This window comes from Podarcis melisellensis, assembly GCF_964234715.1.
Source record: "Podarcis melisellensis genome assembly, chromosome: 5".
Lineage (NCBI taxonomy): Eukaryota > Metazoa > Chordata > Lepidosauria > Squamata > Lacertidae > Podarcis > Podarcis melisellensis.
This window is the reverse complement of record NC_138537.1, coordinates 22,680,576-22,699,414: the sequence shown is the minus strand read 5'-3', so window position 1 is coordinate 22,699,414 and position 18,839 is coordinate 22,680,576. Positions and strand designations below refer to the sequence as shown.

Below are 18,839 nucleotides of genomic sequence, written 5' to 3'. Positions count from 1 at the left end.
GAGTCTTTGGAGAAAGTCACGTGCTTTAAATGTAGAGTGTGGTGATTGTAGAAGCAGCCCAAAAACCTTGCATTGGCAAGTAGATTGACAACCAGTTTAATTTAATGCTGAAAATGCCAATGAAGACTGTTGCTGGGACTGTAGCGCACACACATGCCCGTTAGAAACATGTAAATCCCAGAATGTGGAGCTCAATGTGTTCTTCACAAGTCTAGATGTAGGTGATCTGGTGTGTGTTTCGAATAAGCGATAGGGGAGTGTCCACAGAATTTGTGATATTGGAAATAATTCGATGTAGAACTCATTGTAAATTTCTGCCTTCTGGGGCTGTTCTTCCAAGTCCTTTTTCCATGCCGGTGAAGAACACAAGAGATGTTTTTGCTGCCTAGGTAACCATAACATATCTATCCAGCTTTAGTTATTTATGCCATCACTTCTGCTTATGTAAATTGAAGATGCTCTTCAGAAGATTTTCACAAATAGCTCTCAAAATTGCAGTGTCCTTTTCTCGAGACAATTTCCATGAAGGCAAAATGTCTCCCTTTCCCTCCATTGTTTAGCATCTGTCACCAAAGGTTGTTTTTGCTGCAAATGTTGGATTCAGTTCATGATTACACAGTGGTTAGAGGAACACAGTTACATTTCCATGGTAATGTTGTTCTTTCTTAGTCTCTTAAATTGATTAATGGCATAGTGGTTGCTGACTTTTCAGACGAGGCAGTTAGCAAAAGCTCTACGTTTAACAAATCTCCCTTTGAAACTACAAGGACCCATTGATGTAATTAAACATCTGGCTAGATTGGCTGTCAAGTGCTAAATGCAGCAAACTGAAATTTAATGACTGAATTTCAAATGTAATTGAATTTTAAACATTTCCTGATTATGTGCATTATCTGCATAGGTTTGCATCGGTAGGTCTGTAAAAAAGTGCTGTAAAAAAGGTCTGTAAAAAAAGTACTGAATATTTGGATAGGGAATTTTAAAAGGAAGAAGAAGAAGAAGAAGAAGAAGAAGAAGAAGAAGAAGAAGAAGAAGAGGAGGAGGAGGAGGAGGAAGAAGAGGAGGAGGAGTTTCATGCTGGCTTGGCCTGACAGGAATTCCCTGATGGGAATTGCCAGGAGCCATGTGTGTAGTATTGTGGGCTCAATTTTATGGAAGTCCCTTACAGTTGAGATTAGTCCCTGTCCTTGTTGAATGTCCAGCATTTACTGAAGACTGTTTATAATTAATCAAGCAGGGTTTTTAATTGAATTCTGATTTAATAGCTCATTTTTAGCTTCATTGTATTCAGTTTCCTGCAAAAGGATTGTGGTTAAGCAGTATATGAATTGTTGAAATAAAAATTTATCAATACCAATTGTCTGTTTGATTGGGAAGGAAGGAAGGCAAGGTAGTGGTAGTGGTAGTCACTTGGGGTCAAGTGGAAGAAAAAATCTATTTACTACCAGGGGTTAAAAAACTGGATTTATTCCAATGTATACCAAGTGGTGCCTTATGCCTGTGCGAAATTGCTCACTTTTGTGATACACTCGAATAGGGAACAAATATGATGGCCATCTTTTCCTTACCACTTTGCTTCATTCACTGTTCAGAGCTATTAGTAGCCAAGTCAGTACACATTATGCTTCTTTTGTATGCATTTCTTTCTTTAAAAACTCTGACGTAAAATAATAAGCTAGTTACATGATGGACTTTTGTGTAACAAGATGTTCTGAACAGATTATGAAAGATGAATGTGTTCCATTCACTAGCTTAAAGCAACAGAGAATCTCATCAAATAGAGAACAAATCTCAGTGAGTCCAATTACTAAGTGTTTACGATGTACATTTGTAGTAAGTAGTACACTGGCATGCTGCAATTTCAGAAATCATGGCTTCTCATACAGGTTCAGTGAAATTTGACTTCTTTTTCAGAGCTGCACTTCTTGCTCGAGCCCGCAAACAATTCAGTCGTGGTTCTTCAAAAATGCAAACTACTATAGTACAACTTTGCTTTCATGATAAAAAACAACATATAAAAGACACTGGCTATAATGGGCTATATTGTCATTTTCCTACAATGATCCTATGATGCAATCATTTTCAGAACTGGGGGAGAGGAGGGCTTATTAGAGAGCCATCTTATAGCCAGTTCAGCACTCATGTACATCATTTCATCTCAGTCTCTTGACTTACCATTTTTTGTATACCATATTGGACCCAATATAAGCTGCACCGTTAAAATTGGAGTGGTGGGAGAGAGAAAGAAAAAATACCCGAATATAAGCCGCTCCATCCTTGCTGCTCCTGGCTGCGTACTGGGGGGGGGGGGCTGCATTGTCAGCAGCCTTTCTCCTTCCTCCTTCTCTCCCTTCCCAGCCTTGGGGGAGAGGACAGGGGACTACGCATAGGGCGGGTGCTGCTTTGCCATGCACCTGGTGCTCTTTGCCCCACGCTCCTGGCTGCATACCATAAGGTCACGAATATAAGCCACACTTTAACTTTTCATGGTCGGAATTTGGAGAGAAAGTGAGGCTTATATTCAGGCCAATACAGTAATTGCTGCTATAGACATTTCTGAACATGAGAGTAATACCACATTTCTGTGTCTTTAGATCACACCACATAATTGTAGAGTTGTACAATTGTAGAGTTGTATAATTGTAGAGTTGGAAGGGACCACAAGGGTCACCTTGTCCACTCCTGCAATGCAGGGATCTTTTGCCCAATGTGAGGCTCAAACCCTGAGATTAAGAGTCTCATGCTCTACCAATTGGGGTGGTATTGTGGGTTCATTACTAATTTTGCATCATATCCTGCTGTCAGCCCAACTCTCAGAGTGGTTTCCAGTTCCAAGGTTGTTCTAAAACAATTGTTGGGGACAGCATTCCATAGGTGAGGCAGGCACCACTAGAGAAAAGCCTATCTTTAAACAACATGGTCACTTCATGTGGGATTTACCATGTCAAAAACTAACATATGATATGCTAGACCTAAGCCAGGCATGGATCGATAACCTGTGTCCCTCCAGTTCTTGTTGGACTCTGACTCCCATAGACCCAAGCCATTTGAGATGACTTCAAGTGATAGGAAAGTTATGTCTCTGGTGGCTTATTCGCACATGTGAAGAAGCCATTCCTATGATACCATTTATTTCCATTACAAAGCAGATAGAAGTCACAGAAATATTACATTGGTTGCATGCTTTGGGAATTGACGGATGAAGGATTGCTTATGGGTTTGGAAAAGAGATTGAAAAATATGATTAATGCATTTGGTTTTTTGGCCTGTGAGCATTGTCTAAAATTATAAGATGCAGTATGGCACGGAAACAAACATCTCAGAGCCTCTTATCAATCCATGGTAATCTTATATTCATTACTCTGCTAAATACTGCAAGGTGTTATGGAAATAACCCATTAGCATAACAACAAAACCTATTAGAGATTTATGAGGAATTTATAGTTCAGAATAAATGACTGATTTTAAAGGATGATGAAAATATGTTTTTATTTATTTATTTAATACCCTGCCTTTTAACCTGTATAGGATCAAATCGCAGCATGAATTTAAACAAATGTAGCTTAAAGCACAAGCTCAGTATAAATATAAAAAAAGAAACCCTATTAAAAATAGCACTGAGAACCCTAAAGTCATTTGAAAGCACGCACAAAAGAGAAACAAGAATGTACAACACCTGTTCCCCAAAGACTCTGCCATAGCAACCAGTTAGTGGCCAAAGGCCTGTCTGAACAAACAAAAAGTATTTGCTGGTGAAAGCAAAGCAAGGAGGGGGCCAGGCTAGCCTCTTGTTGAAGGGAGTCCCACAATCAATCCAGGAACAGCTACTGAGAAGGCCCTCTCTTGTGTCCTTACGAAATGGGCCTGTGAAGGTGGCAGGACTAAGAGAAAGGCCTGCCCAGGCAGACTCACATGGGGAGGTACAGCCATTTAGGTAGTCTAGATCCAAGCCAGATTGGGCTTTGCAGGTCATAACCAGTCCTCTGAATTACGCCCAGAAATGGGCCATTGGAGCTGTTGGAACAAGGGGTTTCTGTTCTCCTTGAAACTAGCTTCAGTCAGCAATCTGGCAATAGCATCTTGGTCCTACTGAAGTTTCTGAACGCTTTCAAAAGGCATTACTGTAATCCAAACAGGATGTAACTTTCAAAAATTATTCAAAATGAGAAGCAAAGAGACGTCATTCCACTTCACAGTCCACTGGCTCACAAACCACAGTCCTGCATTTGGTTGGTGTTCTTGCAGCCTAAGCCTAAACATCTTTACATGGGAGTAATCCTACACCCATCGGAACATAGGAAGCTGCCTTTTACTGAGACTATTGGTCCATTGAGCTTACTATTGTCTACACTGGCTGGCTGCAGCTCTCCCAGATCACAGGCATGGACACTTCTGAGTCTTTTTTTTTAAAAAAAAATGATTTTTATTGTTTTTTTTACACATACAAAAGACAATGCAAAACAAAACACACACATCAAAAACATACAACAAAAATTTGACTTCCCCATACCTTCCTTTCACCACATCCTTATTTTATCATCTTTTCCAGCAACCCTTCAGTCAATTTTTAATCAAGTCTCTTTTAAATTTACTTAAGGTTTAACATTAACAGCTGTAATTCTTTGTTTCTCAGCCCTTGACATCTTATCAGTCCACAATTTTACAATAGTTTTTGAGATATATTTTAAATTTTCTCCAGTCCTCTTCCACTGTCTCTTTCCTCTGGTCACGGATTCTGCCGGTCATCTCTGCCAGTCCCATGTATTCAGTCACCTTCGTCTGCCATTCTTCCAGAGAGGGTAGTTCTTGCATCTTCCAATACTTTGCCAACAGGATTCTTGCTGCTGTAGTTGCATACATAAAAAATGTCCTATCTTTCTTTGGTACCAATTGGCCGACCATGCCCAAGAGAAAAGCCTCCGGTTTCTTTACAAATGTCCACTTAAGGATTTTCTTAATTTCATTATAGATCATTTCCCAGTAGGCCTTAATCTTTGGGCAGGTCCACCAGAGATGGTAGAAAGTGCCTTCAGTCTCATTACACTTCCAAGATTTATTATTGGGCAAATGGTAGATCTTTGCAAGCTTGACTGGGGTCATGTACCACCTATAGATCATTTTCATTATATTCTCTTTCAAGGCAGTACATGCCGTAAATTTAATGCCGGTGGTCCATAACTGTTCCCAGTCAGCAAACATAATATCATGACCAATATCCTGTGCCCATTTAATCATAGCTGATTTCACCGTTTCATCCTGTGTGTTCCATTTCAGCAGCAAATTATACATTTTAGATAGATTCTTAGTATTGGGTTCTAGCAATTCTGTTTCTAACTTTGACCTCTCCTTCTGAAAGCCAAGTTTCCTGTCCTGCTTAAATGTCTCATTTATCTGACGATAATGTAGCCAATCTCGAACTTTGTGCTTTAGCTTCTCGAAACTTTGAAGCTTCAGCTTTTCACCATCTTGTTCTAAAATTTCGCAATATTTGGGCCAATTAGAGTCCATGTTAAGTTTTTTCACTGCCTTTGCTTCCATCGGTGACAGCCACCTGGGGGTTTTGCTTTCCAATAAATCCTTATATCTGTTCCAAACATTATACAGTGCTTTCCTTACAATATGGTTTTTGAAACTTTTATACACCTTTACCTTGTCATACCACAAATATGCATGCCAACCAAAACTATTGTCATAGCCTTCCAAGTCCAAAATGTCTGTATCCTCCAGAAGTAGCCATTGCTTCAACCAGCAAAATGCTGCTGATTCATAATAAAGTCTTAAGTCTGGCAGGGCAAAGCCCCCTCTATCTTTCGCATCAGTTAAAATCTTAAATTTTATCCTAGGCTTTTTGCCCTGCCAGACAAATTTAGATATGTCCTTCTGCCACTTCTTGAAGCAGTCCATTTTGTCTAGGATCTGCAATGTCTGAAACAAAAACAGCATTCTCGGCAATACATTCATCTTGATAACAGCAATTCGGCCTAACAAGGAAAGTTTCAGCCTAGACCATATATCTAGATCCTTTTTTACTTCTGACCAACATTTTTCATAGTTATCTTTAAACAAGTTCACATTTTTAGATGTTAAGTTTACCCCCAGGTACTTAACCTTTTTTGCTATTTCCAACCCGGTTTCACTTTGAAACCTGTCTTTTTCCTCATTTGTTAAATTTTTCCCCAGCACCTTTGTTTTCTGTTTATTTAGTTTAAATCCTGCCACCTGGCCGAATATCTCAATTAATTCTAAAACTCTTTTAGTACTAGCTTCTGGCTGTTGCAAGGTTAACACTAAATCATCTGCGAATGCCCTTAACTTATATTGTTTAGCTCCGACCTGTATTCCTTTTACCAGCTGGTCCTTTCTGATCATATTTAACAAAACCTCCAGGACAGATATAAAAAGTAGAGGAGACATAGGGCATCCCTGTCGTGTCCCTTTCTCTATTGGTATTTCATCCATTACCACATTGTTCACAATTAGTTTAGCTCTTTGTTCAGAGTATACTGCACTTATACCATTTTCAAACCCTTGGCCTACCCCCATCCCATGGAGATTCTTCTTCATAAAATTCCAAGAAATGTTGTCAAAGGCTTTCTTCGCGTCCACAAATATTAAAACTGCCTTTCTGTTAATGTCCACCTCCAGCAACTCCAAAATGTCTATAATGTTCCTCACATTATCTGACATGTGTCTCCCTGGGAGAAAGCCTGTTTGATTCTTATGAATCTCCTCTACCAATACTCTCTTAAATCTTTTCACCAGAACGTCTGCAAAGATTTTATAATCCACGTTCAAGAGTGATATAGGGCGGTAGTTCTTAACTTGATGTTTCTCAGTTTCTGTCTTCGGTATAAGTGAGATGAATGCTTCTTTCCACGATTCGGGAGCCTTTTTCCCCTCTAGTATTTGATTACATACTTCCTTCAATGGTTGTATTAACCATTCCTTGAGAGCTTTATAATATTTCGCAGTCAAACCGTCTGGTCCTGGTGATTTCCCCAGTTTCATATTCTGGATGGCACCCTCTATTTCTTGTTCTGTAATTTTTTCATTCAAAATCCTCTTGTTTTGTTCTGAAATCTTTGGTAGTCCATATTTTTTGACGAATTCCTCTATTTCTTGCTCGTTTGTAGGCCCTTGTACATACAATTTTTTAAAGAAACTTTGAAAACAGTTACTTATCTCATTTGGTTTATTAATAAGTTTCCCATCTATTTCCAAGGATGTCACAGTATTTAACTTTTGTCTCTTTTTCAGTTGCCATGACAGCAGTTTCCCACATTTATCTGCCGATTCAAATGTCTTTTGCCTCATTTGCTTTATCTTCCATTCTATTTCTTGATTGATCAATTCCATATATTGCGTCTGATGATATTTTATTTCTCTTAAAATCTCCTGAGACTTTGGTTTGGATCTCAATTTCTTCTCTCCTTCTTTTATCTGTTTCAAAATCTTTTCCTTCCTCTCATTTTGTTTTTTCCTCTTTATAGAATTCTGCTGAATTAGGAAACCGCGCATCACGGCCTTACTTGCGTCCCATACTATTCTTTTTTCCACCTCCGTTCTCAAATTTATCTCAAAATAGTCCTTCACTATTTTTTGGGCCTTTTGATAAATTTCTTCATCTCTAAATAGGGTGTCATTCATTCTCCATCTAAAGGTTCCAGCCGTTGTTAGTTTCATTTCCATCTTGACTGCATTATGGTCGGAACAGGTTTTGGTCAGATTTCTGTTTTTTTCACTCTTGGTGCCAGATTGCTAGAAATCCAAATTTGATCAATTCTAGTCCAGGTCATTTTTGCTTCAGAGAAGAAGGTTCCCTCTCTTTCCAGAGGGTTCCTTGTTCTCCAAATATCGATCAGGTCCATGGTGTCAGTCAGTTCAAAGAAAGTCTTTGGTAGTCTCCCGTCCTTAGATATTACTTGTCTTTGTGCTTTGTCCATATTTGTGGAGACAACACCGTTCAAATCGCCCATCAATATGATTTTAAAGTCCATAAAGTCCATTAAAGTCTCATGCAACTTCTTGAAGAACTCTGCCTTCCCCTCATTAGGTGCATACACTCCAACAATTAAAATCTTTTCTCCTTGAATTTGAATTTCTACTGCCAGGTATCTTCCTTCATCATCTTTAAAGATCATTTTTGGTTCCCATTTTTCCTTGGCATAGATCACCACCCCTCTTTTCTTAACTTTGTCTGAGGAAACAAATTCCAGTCCTAATCTCTTATTTATCAAAAGTTTCCTGTGTATCCTGGCAATATGGGTTTCCTGCAAACAAATTATGTCTAACTGTTCTTTCTTTAATATGTGAAAGACTTGATCTCTTTTTCGGGGATGGTTTAGACCATTGCAGTTCCAACTCAGAAGTTGCAGGGACATTTTTGTTATTGGGTATTTTTCCCACCCACTGCTCCAAGTTCTTGTTCCTCGTCAGTCGGTGCTGGGTTCAATCCAAACGATAGGTTTGCAATATCCGGTATTTCCCTCTCTCTCACGGTTCCTTTCTGAAAGTCCTCGAAATTTCTCTCCAAAAAGTGTTCTTTATCTTGAATTGTTTTTATTTTGATTTTCTTCCCTTTGAAGTTGAAAGACAGCCCTTGTGGGAATTCCCACCTGAATTGGATGTTGTTTTGTTTCAGTAGGTCAACTAAATCTTTAAATTGTGTTCTCACCTCCAAAAAGTATCTGGGAATATCTTTAAAAATCTGTATTTGGGAATTTTTAATAACCAGTGCCTTCTGGAAGTGTAGGTTCAATATTTTGTCTCTTTCTTCCTTGGATCTAAGGGTAATTAAACAGTCCCTTGGTTTCTTGCCTTGCTTTCTGCCAAGCCGGAAGGCTGTAGTTATTGCAAAATCCTCTTCCTCTCCCTCTAACTCATCACTCCAAAATTCTTGGAACTTATCTGTCAGAAATTCCCCAAGCTTGTCCTCTTCCTCCTCAGGTACCAATCTCAATTTCAGATTCTTGCCTTTTCTCTCCAGTTCCATAAGGGCCAAGGCTGCATCATGTTCATATACTTTCTTTGCAATAGGGACAAATTTCCCTTTAGTTTCCTCGGCCGTGCTCTTAGCGCTCTCAGCTATTCTCCTTGTTTCTGTACTTTCCTGAATTAAACGATTTATAGAATCTGTATTAGACGATATTGTCGTTGTGTTCAAATCCAGTCTTGTTGTCAATTCTGTCAGTTTCTTAGAATTCTCTGTAGACTGCTTGGTGAGTGCTTCTAAAGATTCATTTATCCTGAGTAGAGCCTGTGTCATGGAATCCATTGATACTGTTGTTACTCTTTCCTGTGCAGCTGATGCTCCTGATGTGGAGCCTCTTTTCTTTTGAGCCTGTTTTGCTTTAGATCTTGTTGATATTTCATCCAGTGGACCGCTCATATCTCAAGGTCGTTCCCACAGGAACAGTTGCAAGTGGAAAATCCCACTGTTTCTGCCTCAATACAGCAGTCTCTCTTTTAGACCTTTAGAGGGAGTACATTGTATCCAACGCAGGAACAAAGAAACAGGGAAAGAAGTAGCCATACAAAGTTCCAAAAGTGAAAGTCCAAGTAAAGACCCTACTTTGTTGCGATTTCAGATGTTACAGTTTTCTGTCCACTAAAGTCCCATTATCTTGTATCAGATAAATCTTACTTTGTGTCCCACAGCTAGTTTGACAGTTCACTCCCAGGCGCTCACTGCTCCGGCAGCCTGGCCAGAGGTATCGACAGCGGAAAATTTCCGTTTCCAAACTCCTTTCTTCAAGCAGATAAAATTAAGTCAATTTTCTTCCCCCCTCTCCTGCTCACTAGGGGGGAGGTCCTCTTTCGATGTCAGGTTAACGAAGTTAAACAGCATAAATACGTTCCCTTTAAATACAGTTTACTCCTTTCGTTGCTCAATCAGTCATGCAGTTCCGGGAGGCAGACTTCCTTAATTTTTGCCTAACCCGTTTTCAGCCTAATCTTCTTAATTTTTAGAGTCCCGTTCACTTTATTTGTCGATCTTACTCACGGGTGTTGTTGCCAATCGGTAGTTTCAGGAAGGAATCGGCGCTCTCCGTCAATGGCGACGCGGCTTCACTCCGTGGGCTGGGTTGCGATCCTCAGCACCGCGCTCACACCCGATGCCGCTCCGGAGCCTTTTAAAAGGCTCTTTCGCGATACCGGGGGGCGCAAAGGTGCCCACCGAATCTCCTTGCTCACAGGTTTCAGCGCCTGTGATTTTAGGGGTCCCCCGCTCGCCGTAGCGGGTCAGACCCGAACTCACGGAGCAGTCCTGCTTCGGAGCTCGAAGCAAGGACCGCCATTAACGCTGGCGCCGACCGGAAGTCCACCCGACACTTCTGAGTCTTACCTGGAACTCCTGCATGCCAAGCAGGTGCTCTGCATTGAGCTCTGCACCTTTCCTCGCAGAGGAATTCCTCGCAGTCCAATTGAACTGACTGAACTTCTGATTAGAAATTTCCCTGTTATGTCCCACTAAGTTGGGTAGAATTTGCCTTTTGCGTGAGCTAATTTAAATCACTAGAATCCTAGAATTGTAGCGTTGGAAAGGACCCTGAGAGTCATCTGGTCCAGACCTCTGCAATGCTGAAATCCTGTCAACAGCTGTACCTGGGTAGTCTCAAACCACCAACCTGGTTAACAACCAGATGCACTGACACATTGTGCCACTGTATACTAGGGCTAATGAGATTTGGGATAATTTTAACTTAGTAGAGTAGTTCATAATACCAGTGCTATTTTTCTAGAGAAAAAGGTGCTGGAACTTAATAATAATAATAATAATAATAATAATAATAATTCTACCCCGCCCATCTGGATGGGTTTCCCCAACCACTCTGGGTGGCTTACAGCATATAAAAAATTGTAAAAAACATCAGACATTAAAAATTTCCCAATACAGGGCTGCCTTCAGATGTCTTCAAAAAGTCAGATAGTTGTTTATTTCCTTGACATCTAATGGGAAGGTGTTCCACAGGGCGGGCGCCACTACCGTGAAGGCTCTGGTCATGTGGCCAGCATGACTAAGCTGCTTCTGGCGAACCAGAGCAGCGCACGGAAACGCTGTTTACCTTCCTGCCAGAGAGGTACCTATTTATCTACTTGCACTTGACATGCTTTCGAACTGCTAGGTTGGCAGGAGCAGGGACCGAGCAATGGGAGCTCACCCCGTCACGGGGATTCGAACCGCCGACCTTCTGATCAGCAAGTCCTAGGCTCTGTGGTTTAACCCACAGCGCCACCCGTGTCCCACTGTTAAGGGAATAGAAGACCCCTATTCCCCTCACAGAGCTACAGTTTTCGGACTGGTTTAACAATCCGTCTACCTGTGGAACTCTGGGAATTGTGAGGGGAATAGGGGTCTGCTAACAACTGCCAGCATCCTAAATGAACTGCAGCCCCCAGGATTCTTTGGGGGAACCATGACTGTTTAAAGTGATAGGATCTGCTTTAAATGTATAGTGCAGAGGGGCCTGAGAGGTGCAAGCAGGTTACAAGCAAGCAGGTTACAATGGTGTAGAGGAACAGTTCCAAGGGCACGTACCATTGGCCCTTCTGTTGGGGTATGCTCAGCCATGCTGACCTTTGACCCTAACCCTGAAACTCAAATCCATCAATGAGTTGTCAGCCTCTACCAGCAGTGGAGTTCAGCTTTCCAAAGGAAGTTCAGTTTCCTAATGCTCAGAGCAGCAGAGAGTTGATGTTCTGCTAAGGTCCGCTTTCCAACTAAATAGGAATTGATCTCTGGGGTGATGGCAGAAATATGACTAATTTAGCCAAGAATGTTCTCACTACTGAGCTTCCCAGTTTTCGGTGTGATGTGAAATGCATTATTCAGTAGTCTGAAGCCACCCGGCAAGCTTGGGTGTAAGTTGCATCTGCTTTCCATATATTCCCAAGCTTTTTCTGCTTCCCTGCAAAGGGCTGGCTGGAGCACATCTCTTTGGAGTCACCTTCAAAAAAAGGTCACTTTGACAACACATCCTTTTGCCTGCAAATGTCAAGCCTGTGTTCTGGTGTACATTAAAGGTCACAGAAAAAGAAAAGGGAGTGGGGGGATTCAAAGAGGGAAAGGATGAAATCACTTCTCATTAGATATTTAAAAGGGTTTTAAAAATTTAAATCCAAGAGGGCTTCTAAAAATGATAAGCAATGCCCAATTTCCAGTGTTCACTAATGCATGAACCAGAGGAAGGAAGAGGAACTGTGTCTCCTTGCACACAGAGCAAGTAGCTCTTGACTGACAAATAAATGGGATGTGGTTGTTTACACTTAGGGATGCCTGAGAAATTCAGTTTCCATGGGTTCTGAGCCAAACTGATTTGATCTGCACCTCCTGGGCTAGTGTGCAGGTCTAAACTTAATTATTTGGATTTTACGCTTCTTACTTTATAACTATATATATAACTTTATATATATAGTTATAAAGTAAGATATTTAAATGCACACACAGTTGATTGCAAAATGCATAGGGCAATAGCCAAACTTCATAATACTCCAAGAAGACTCATTGTATCCAATGTATTTGAGTCCCATGGGTTGTATTCAAAGAATCCCTACTCAGAGTATACCCAGTGAAATGAATCAACCTTAGCTATGTTCATTAACAACAGTGAGTCCACTCAGAGTAGGACTAGCGTTGAATACCAGCCACAGATTTCAGTGGGCCTACCCTGAGTAAGACTTACTTGAATATCACCCCTGTTTAAATCAGCAGGAAAATTTGTATTTTGATGCAAATTTTCATATGAATTTGGGTTTGTTTTAATTCACAGCTTAATGTGGACATGGTATGGAACTGCGTTATGAATGAACACATGCAAAATATTACCATGAATTCAGAAAAAAACACAGATCAGACACCAAAGAGAGCTCAGTTTATGGAATTGCTATACAAGGAAATTTATTCACTTTCTATCATACAACAGCAGTACATTACTTTACAATCAGATTGAGCTGAGGACCACTTTATGCTAAATTTTAATGCATCTAAAGTCTAACCCAAGATAAACACAACTAACCAGCGTTAAAATATCATCTGTAAAATTGTTTCCTACACAAAATATTGAACTCTCTTAAAAGAAAAGACACCCAGTTGAACAGGATTCTAAAAGCCAGGATGGTTTTTACTATTTCTAACAACTTTGGCCTATAATATTCCCTTCACAGTCTTGTTGCTAGTACACAGTTCCAAAATATTTTTGCTTAGTTACAATTTGTAATTCAAATTAGGAGCTCCCTGCTTGGGAACAAAAACACTGACAAAAGCAAAGTAAAAAAATACCTTATTTCTAGCAGTAACTTCTCTGGGCAGATCTGCACCCCACCACATACAGATTCCAGCTATAAAAATGTTTTCTTTGGTACATCCACAGGTGTCCTGTGTGAGAATCTCCTGCTTTGTACCATTGCCTCTAAAAAGTACACTCAGCTTATTTCATCAAGGACTTCTCCATGACCCTTGGAGAAGTTGCAGTGAGGAAGTGTAACAAGCCCGTCACAAGCATTTTGAGAGCTCTATGTCAACTTCTGCAAGTTGCATTTCACTTCTGGGCTGCAGTTTCTCACCTCTGTTCTAGCAGTTTAAAAAGAGGGATCTCCCTCACTTCCACCCTGTTCTCCATACACCATAAGAATACAATCTGCATTCATGGACTTCCAAGTTGCAACAACACATGACAAACCGAGATTGGAGTTCCGAATTAATAATTTGAAAGGTTGAAAATCCCCTTTTGTATTGATGAAACTCAGTAGAGTCTGAAATATAAATTAATCACTGCCCTTGGCAGACTGATGGCTTCAACAGAGATTAAAAGCAGAGCACCAGTGAATCTCAGGCACCCCTTCTGTTGCCTTTGTAAGAGCATGACCAGAGTAAGAAGTACTGTAGTTGATTCAAACAATGAGGTGTGGTTTTTTGGGGCCAATCACTGCCCTTGTGGGATTCTTGTGGAAACAGGTTACCTGAAGTAGTCAAAAATCTTAAATCACAAGAAGATGTGTGGGGTAATGCTTAGAGTGTCAGACTAGGACTGAATAAAAATAATAAAAAATTACAAAATTGTCCAGGGTTTGGTGACTTCAGTGTATCTGAAGAAGTGTGCATGCACATGAAAGCTTATATCAGAACAAACGTAGTTGGTCTATAAGGTGCTACTGGACAATTTTTATTTTTATTTGTTTATTTTGATGGCTCAGACCAACACGGCTACCTACCTGAATCTAGGACTGAAAAAACTCAAGTTCAAATCCCCACTTGGCCATGAAGCTTACTGGGTAACCTTGGACCAGTAACCAAACCTCAGCTGAAACCTACCTCACAGGGCTTTTGTGAGGTTAAAATGTGGGGAAAGACCAAGTTCCTCCAGTTCCTTGTAAGACAGTTGGAATTTAATAATAATAATAAATTTTTATTTATACCCCACCCTCTCCAGCTAAGACGGCTCAGGGCGGCTAACAACCAATAATAAAAACAAGTTGATTAAAATACAATTTAAAAGATTAAGATACAACATTAAAACATTAGGATGCAGTCTCTTCTTAGGAGGGGAAAGGAAAAAGAAAGAGGGGGAGGGAATCAAATTGGCTCCAAGCCAAAGGCCAGGAGGAACAACTCTGTCTTACAGGCCCTGCGGAAAGAAATCAGATCCTGCAGGGCCCTGGTCTCATGAGACGGAGCATTCCACCAGGCCGGAGCCAGAGTTGAAAAGGCCCTGGCTCTGGTTGAGGCTAATCTAACTTCCTTAGGGCCCGGGACCTCTAGGGTGTTGCTATATATGGACCTTAAGATATTGGGAGCTCAGAGCCGCAGCGTATGAACGCGCCGCCATCTTGGAACGGAATCCAACTCTAAATGAACTTTAAATGAAATAAATAAGAGTTGGTAGATTTCAAGACTTGTTATACTAGTTATTCCCATATATGAGTCAGGGCGTGATCTTAGTTAGCCAGTTTCCCATTGGTATGTGACTACAGTAATGCAGCACAGGCACAATGAAGAATTGACTTCCTCATATGAGATCTGAAACACGGTGTGCCCATAACTACAGGAAGAATCATTTGGCGTCCCTGTCTACAAAATATTTAAGGCTACATTACTTTCCAACTTCATATATTTGGCCTGCGATCATATAAATTGTAACTCGTAAGAAGAGTTTTGCAGTACCGACATGGTGTTGAATTTGTCATCGCTGGAGAGCCCAATCTGTGATTCAGGTAAGTGACAGTGTTTGTACTGAATTGTCAAAACCAAAAGTTGCAACGCAGGGTCTCAGCTTTTTGGATAGCTTGTGCGATACAATACAAAGCAATTATGTCAAAATACATGTTTCCATATTTACAAGATTTTAATAAACAGTTTAGAAGTAAAAAACCAAATGATGCAAAAAAACCCTCACATAATTTGTTGTTATTTATATATGCAAATGTTTCGTAACTGATCTAAAATGTGAAACATTTTAAAATTCACCGTGTTAATGAAATGATTGCAAATGTGTGTTTTAAATGTTTAATGCTCTTTAACATTTTAATTTGTGAGTAATGACAAACTGAGCAGTATGTTGCATCATATTGTTTCTGACTTTTGTTCTTTGGTACTGATTAGTCAGTGATTATCTTCCTTTCCAATTTTGGTTATCCAGGTTTAATGACAGTTTGATGTCATGCTAGAATTGAACATTCATTAAAACTGGACAATCTATATGTGTGTTTTTTTTGAAACAGCTTAAACTGAACATATAAATTTGCTTCCTTTACATCCTATACTATAGCTATCATCAGAAGTGCACCCCCTTCCCCATGTGATTAGTATTGGGTGTAGGGTAGAATTGGGACAAGCCTATGGACCCTGTCACGTTCATTTCTCAACTCTGCAGCCATCCGTGCAATGGGGATTAATCTTCTACAGAACATAAGGAGAGACCTACTGGATCAGGCCAAAGTCCCATGTAGTCCAGCATCCCATTCTCACAGTGGCCAACCAGATGCCAATGGGAAACCCACAAGAAGGACCTGACTGCAAAGCACTCTTCCAGCTAGAGATTCCCAGCAGCTGGGATTCAGAAGCATGCTTGCTCCAACATTGGAGGTAGTACACAGCCATTATGGTTAGCATCCTTATTTGTCATATTTTTTTTTTTCTAATCCCCCTTTAAAGCTATCCAATTTGGTGATCACCACTAGGGATGGAAAAATTGGCCCGTTTTGGTTCTCTCAATTTCTCATTTTTCCCAGTCTTAAATTCAGCTCTTCACATTTCTGCTGCATTTTGCAGATCCATATATATGATATGATATATATATATATATATATATATATATATATATATATATATGATTATATGATTTTTTTTCAGCATTTCAGTGCAAATTTCTCATAATGGTTTTGCGTGCATTTTTGACTAATGTACACATTTTGGAAGCAATTTCTTATAATGCAATTTTGTAGATTATTTTCACCAATGTATTGTTTTATGCACATTTTCCTCTTAATATGTGCATTTTTGTCAACATTCTTGGGTGGAAGAACTGCATTGCAAAATTCAAATTAGTGTGAATTTTGAAGGATGGCTGTGTTTCAGTTCTCATTTTGTTCTGAAAAGTGCAAATCTGATAAGATTTGGCTTTAAATGCATACTAAATTTAATTTCTCCCCATCCCCAATCATCACTGCTGAATTCCATGGTTTATGTGCTGTGTTAGTCCTCAATCTTCCAACATTCAGCATCACTGGATTTAGAACCCTGGAGGAGCTTATTCTGAAACATTTTATTATAATAAAAAAGTTTTGAAGTAAATGATTAAAAACTGGTCGGAAGCAGCTCTTCAAGCAGATCCTGTATATTTCCAAAGGTAGGTAGCTCATTACTGAAAACCAAAACAAATGCAATAAAGTATTAATTTAGAAAAAAACATTATCGCCTCCCTTCCCTGGTAGCCCATTAGAGCTGCTTTAAAAGCTTTGACTACAATTCTGCACGCAATTAGGCTGCTTAAATCCTGCTTAAATGATATGCAGGATTGTGACCCTTGCTGCATTATATCTTGATTTCTATCTTAAATGTGCTGACGTTTTCCATCGCCGCAGCAATATTCTTAACTCTGATTTGATGTCCAAGCCAAAAAACAAAAAAGAAAGAAAGAAAAAGAACAGAATGTATTGACTCAGAAAACCCAGATTATTCAGGTCTGAAGTAAACTGTTTATTTTAGTTGCTGGCACCACTTTCTTCTCTTTTTCTGTATGCTTTGTTTAACATTTGTATCTCCTCTTGATAACCTTCTTTCTCCATGTGTTGCTTTTTACTATTCTGCCTGTGGGCTTCCACAGTGTCCGGGATTGATATGTTAATATCGTTGTTGGGATTGTTTGACGGTATGAAGAGCGAATAGGAAGCCGTTTCCCCTAAATCGCATGAGACAAATCTGTTCTCTTTCCGAGAATAGCGCAAGGATGGAGACCGGACTTGGGTTGATGACTGGCTGATGTTGCTGATGATTGACACTGTGTCCATAGCTTCTTCGTTGTCACAAATTTCAAGCACTTCTAAATGGATCTTGACGCTCGTGTCAGCAAATGTGGTTGGAGAATCCTCAGGGTTTGGCTCGTGACCCACGCTCTTGGAGCGATACACTTCAATTTTCTTCGATGTGGGCGTTATTTTCTGTCCCTCCGTGCTTACCTCATATGTAGATAAAGAGAGGGTTTTTCCTGTAGGCGCATGGAGAGATACGGTCCCTTGAAATGCACACAAAGGAATTGCTAAGGAGCCACCTGAACGCTGGAAAGAAACAAAATTGTTAATATTCCTTCATGTCGCTTCCACAAGTCAACAAGCCATTGTTAACAAACTAATTGTGCCTCACTTATTATATTCATTGCTGAAAACACAGCAAACCAATTATCCCTCGTTTATTTGCATTGCTGAAAATGCACTCTTCGCTTTCTTAGATGCCATGAATTTAATCAACAGTATGAAAACATGTCCCCTTTCTTAAATTTCACGGTTCTTTATTGAGTTATAATACTACAATGCAAATTCTACAAAAATTGTCTGTGATGTATTTAATAGGGATGTGCATAGGTTTAAACTTCCATTCTGTTACTGATTTGCTCTGTGCTTCCTCCTCTACAACCTATACCTCATGCTCTGAGTCACTCTATAAAATGATGTTCTGTGTTCCCTTTTCACTATAATGGGGAATCTTAAAGCTGCTATAACTTTTTTGCCTTTTGGTCAAAGTGGGTGAAAATTGCAGGCACAAGAGTGCCTTTAGAATGGATTAAGCCTGCCAAATTGTATACAGATAGGTCCAGGAACTTTTTATGGGGGAAGTAAAAAGGATTCACTTTCCTCCATGATCCCAAAGGAGGGCAAGTGGAGTGTATTCTGATGTCTACATTTTTTAAACTTCACAGTTTCACACTGGCTTTTCCAGTACTTGCTCATTTCTTCTGACAGCCTCAAGCTATATGTCCTATCTAGAATGCTACCTGTAGAATTCTAAATAGTTCTGGGTTGGTTGGTTTTCTTAAATTAAAGCAGAGCCATGTAGGAATTGGGGTTGGGTGTTTTGTTTTTAACTCTTTAAATAGAGCATTTAACTTTTTTAAAAATAATCTGCTACTGTGCTTTAAAATAAATACAGAGCTCTTCATTGCTGTGCTGGAAACATTTTGGACACCCTCGCTTGTTTCAAATCACACAGACCTAGAGAAACATAGATATATAGCAGGGCAATGAGCTATAAGACATAGAAAAGAAAAGGAAGTCCTAATCCAACTTTGATTGGTATACATATCTCTCTTTGACTTGGGAGGGGGGAAGACTCTTAAATCAACAGATCT

At 39.8% G+C, this 18,839-nt stretch overlaps 1 protein-coding gene and 1 long non-coding RNA gene across 2 annotated transcripts in view; one reads left to right on the top strand and one right to left on the bottom strand.

Moving 5' to 3' along the window:
* LOC309369975 overlaps positions 1-18,839 on the top strand; it is a 29,121-nt gene that overhangs the window by 6,490 nt on the left and 3,792 nt on the right. The gene's annotated exons all lie outside the window — the stretch shown is intronic.
* GPR149 (G protein-coupled receptor 149) overlaps positions 16,399-18,839 on the bottom strand; it is a 36,880-nt gene continuing 34,439 nt past the window's right edge. The window contains exon 4 of the mRNA XM_081910971.1: positions 16,399-17,772. Coding sequence (XP_081767097.1) covers positions 17,200-17,772 — 573 coding nt within the window. The 3' untranslated portion in view covers positions 16,399-17,199. The remainder of the gene's footprint in view (positions 17,773-18,839) is intronic.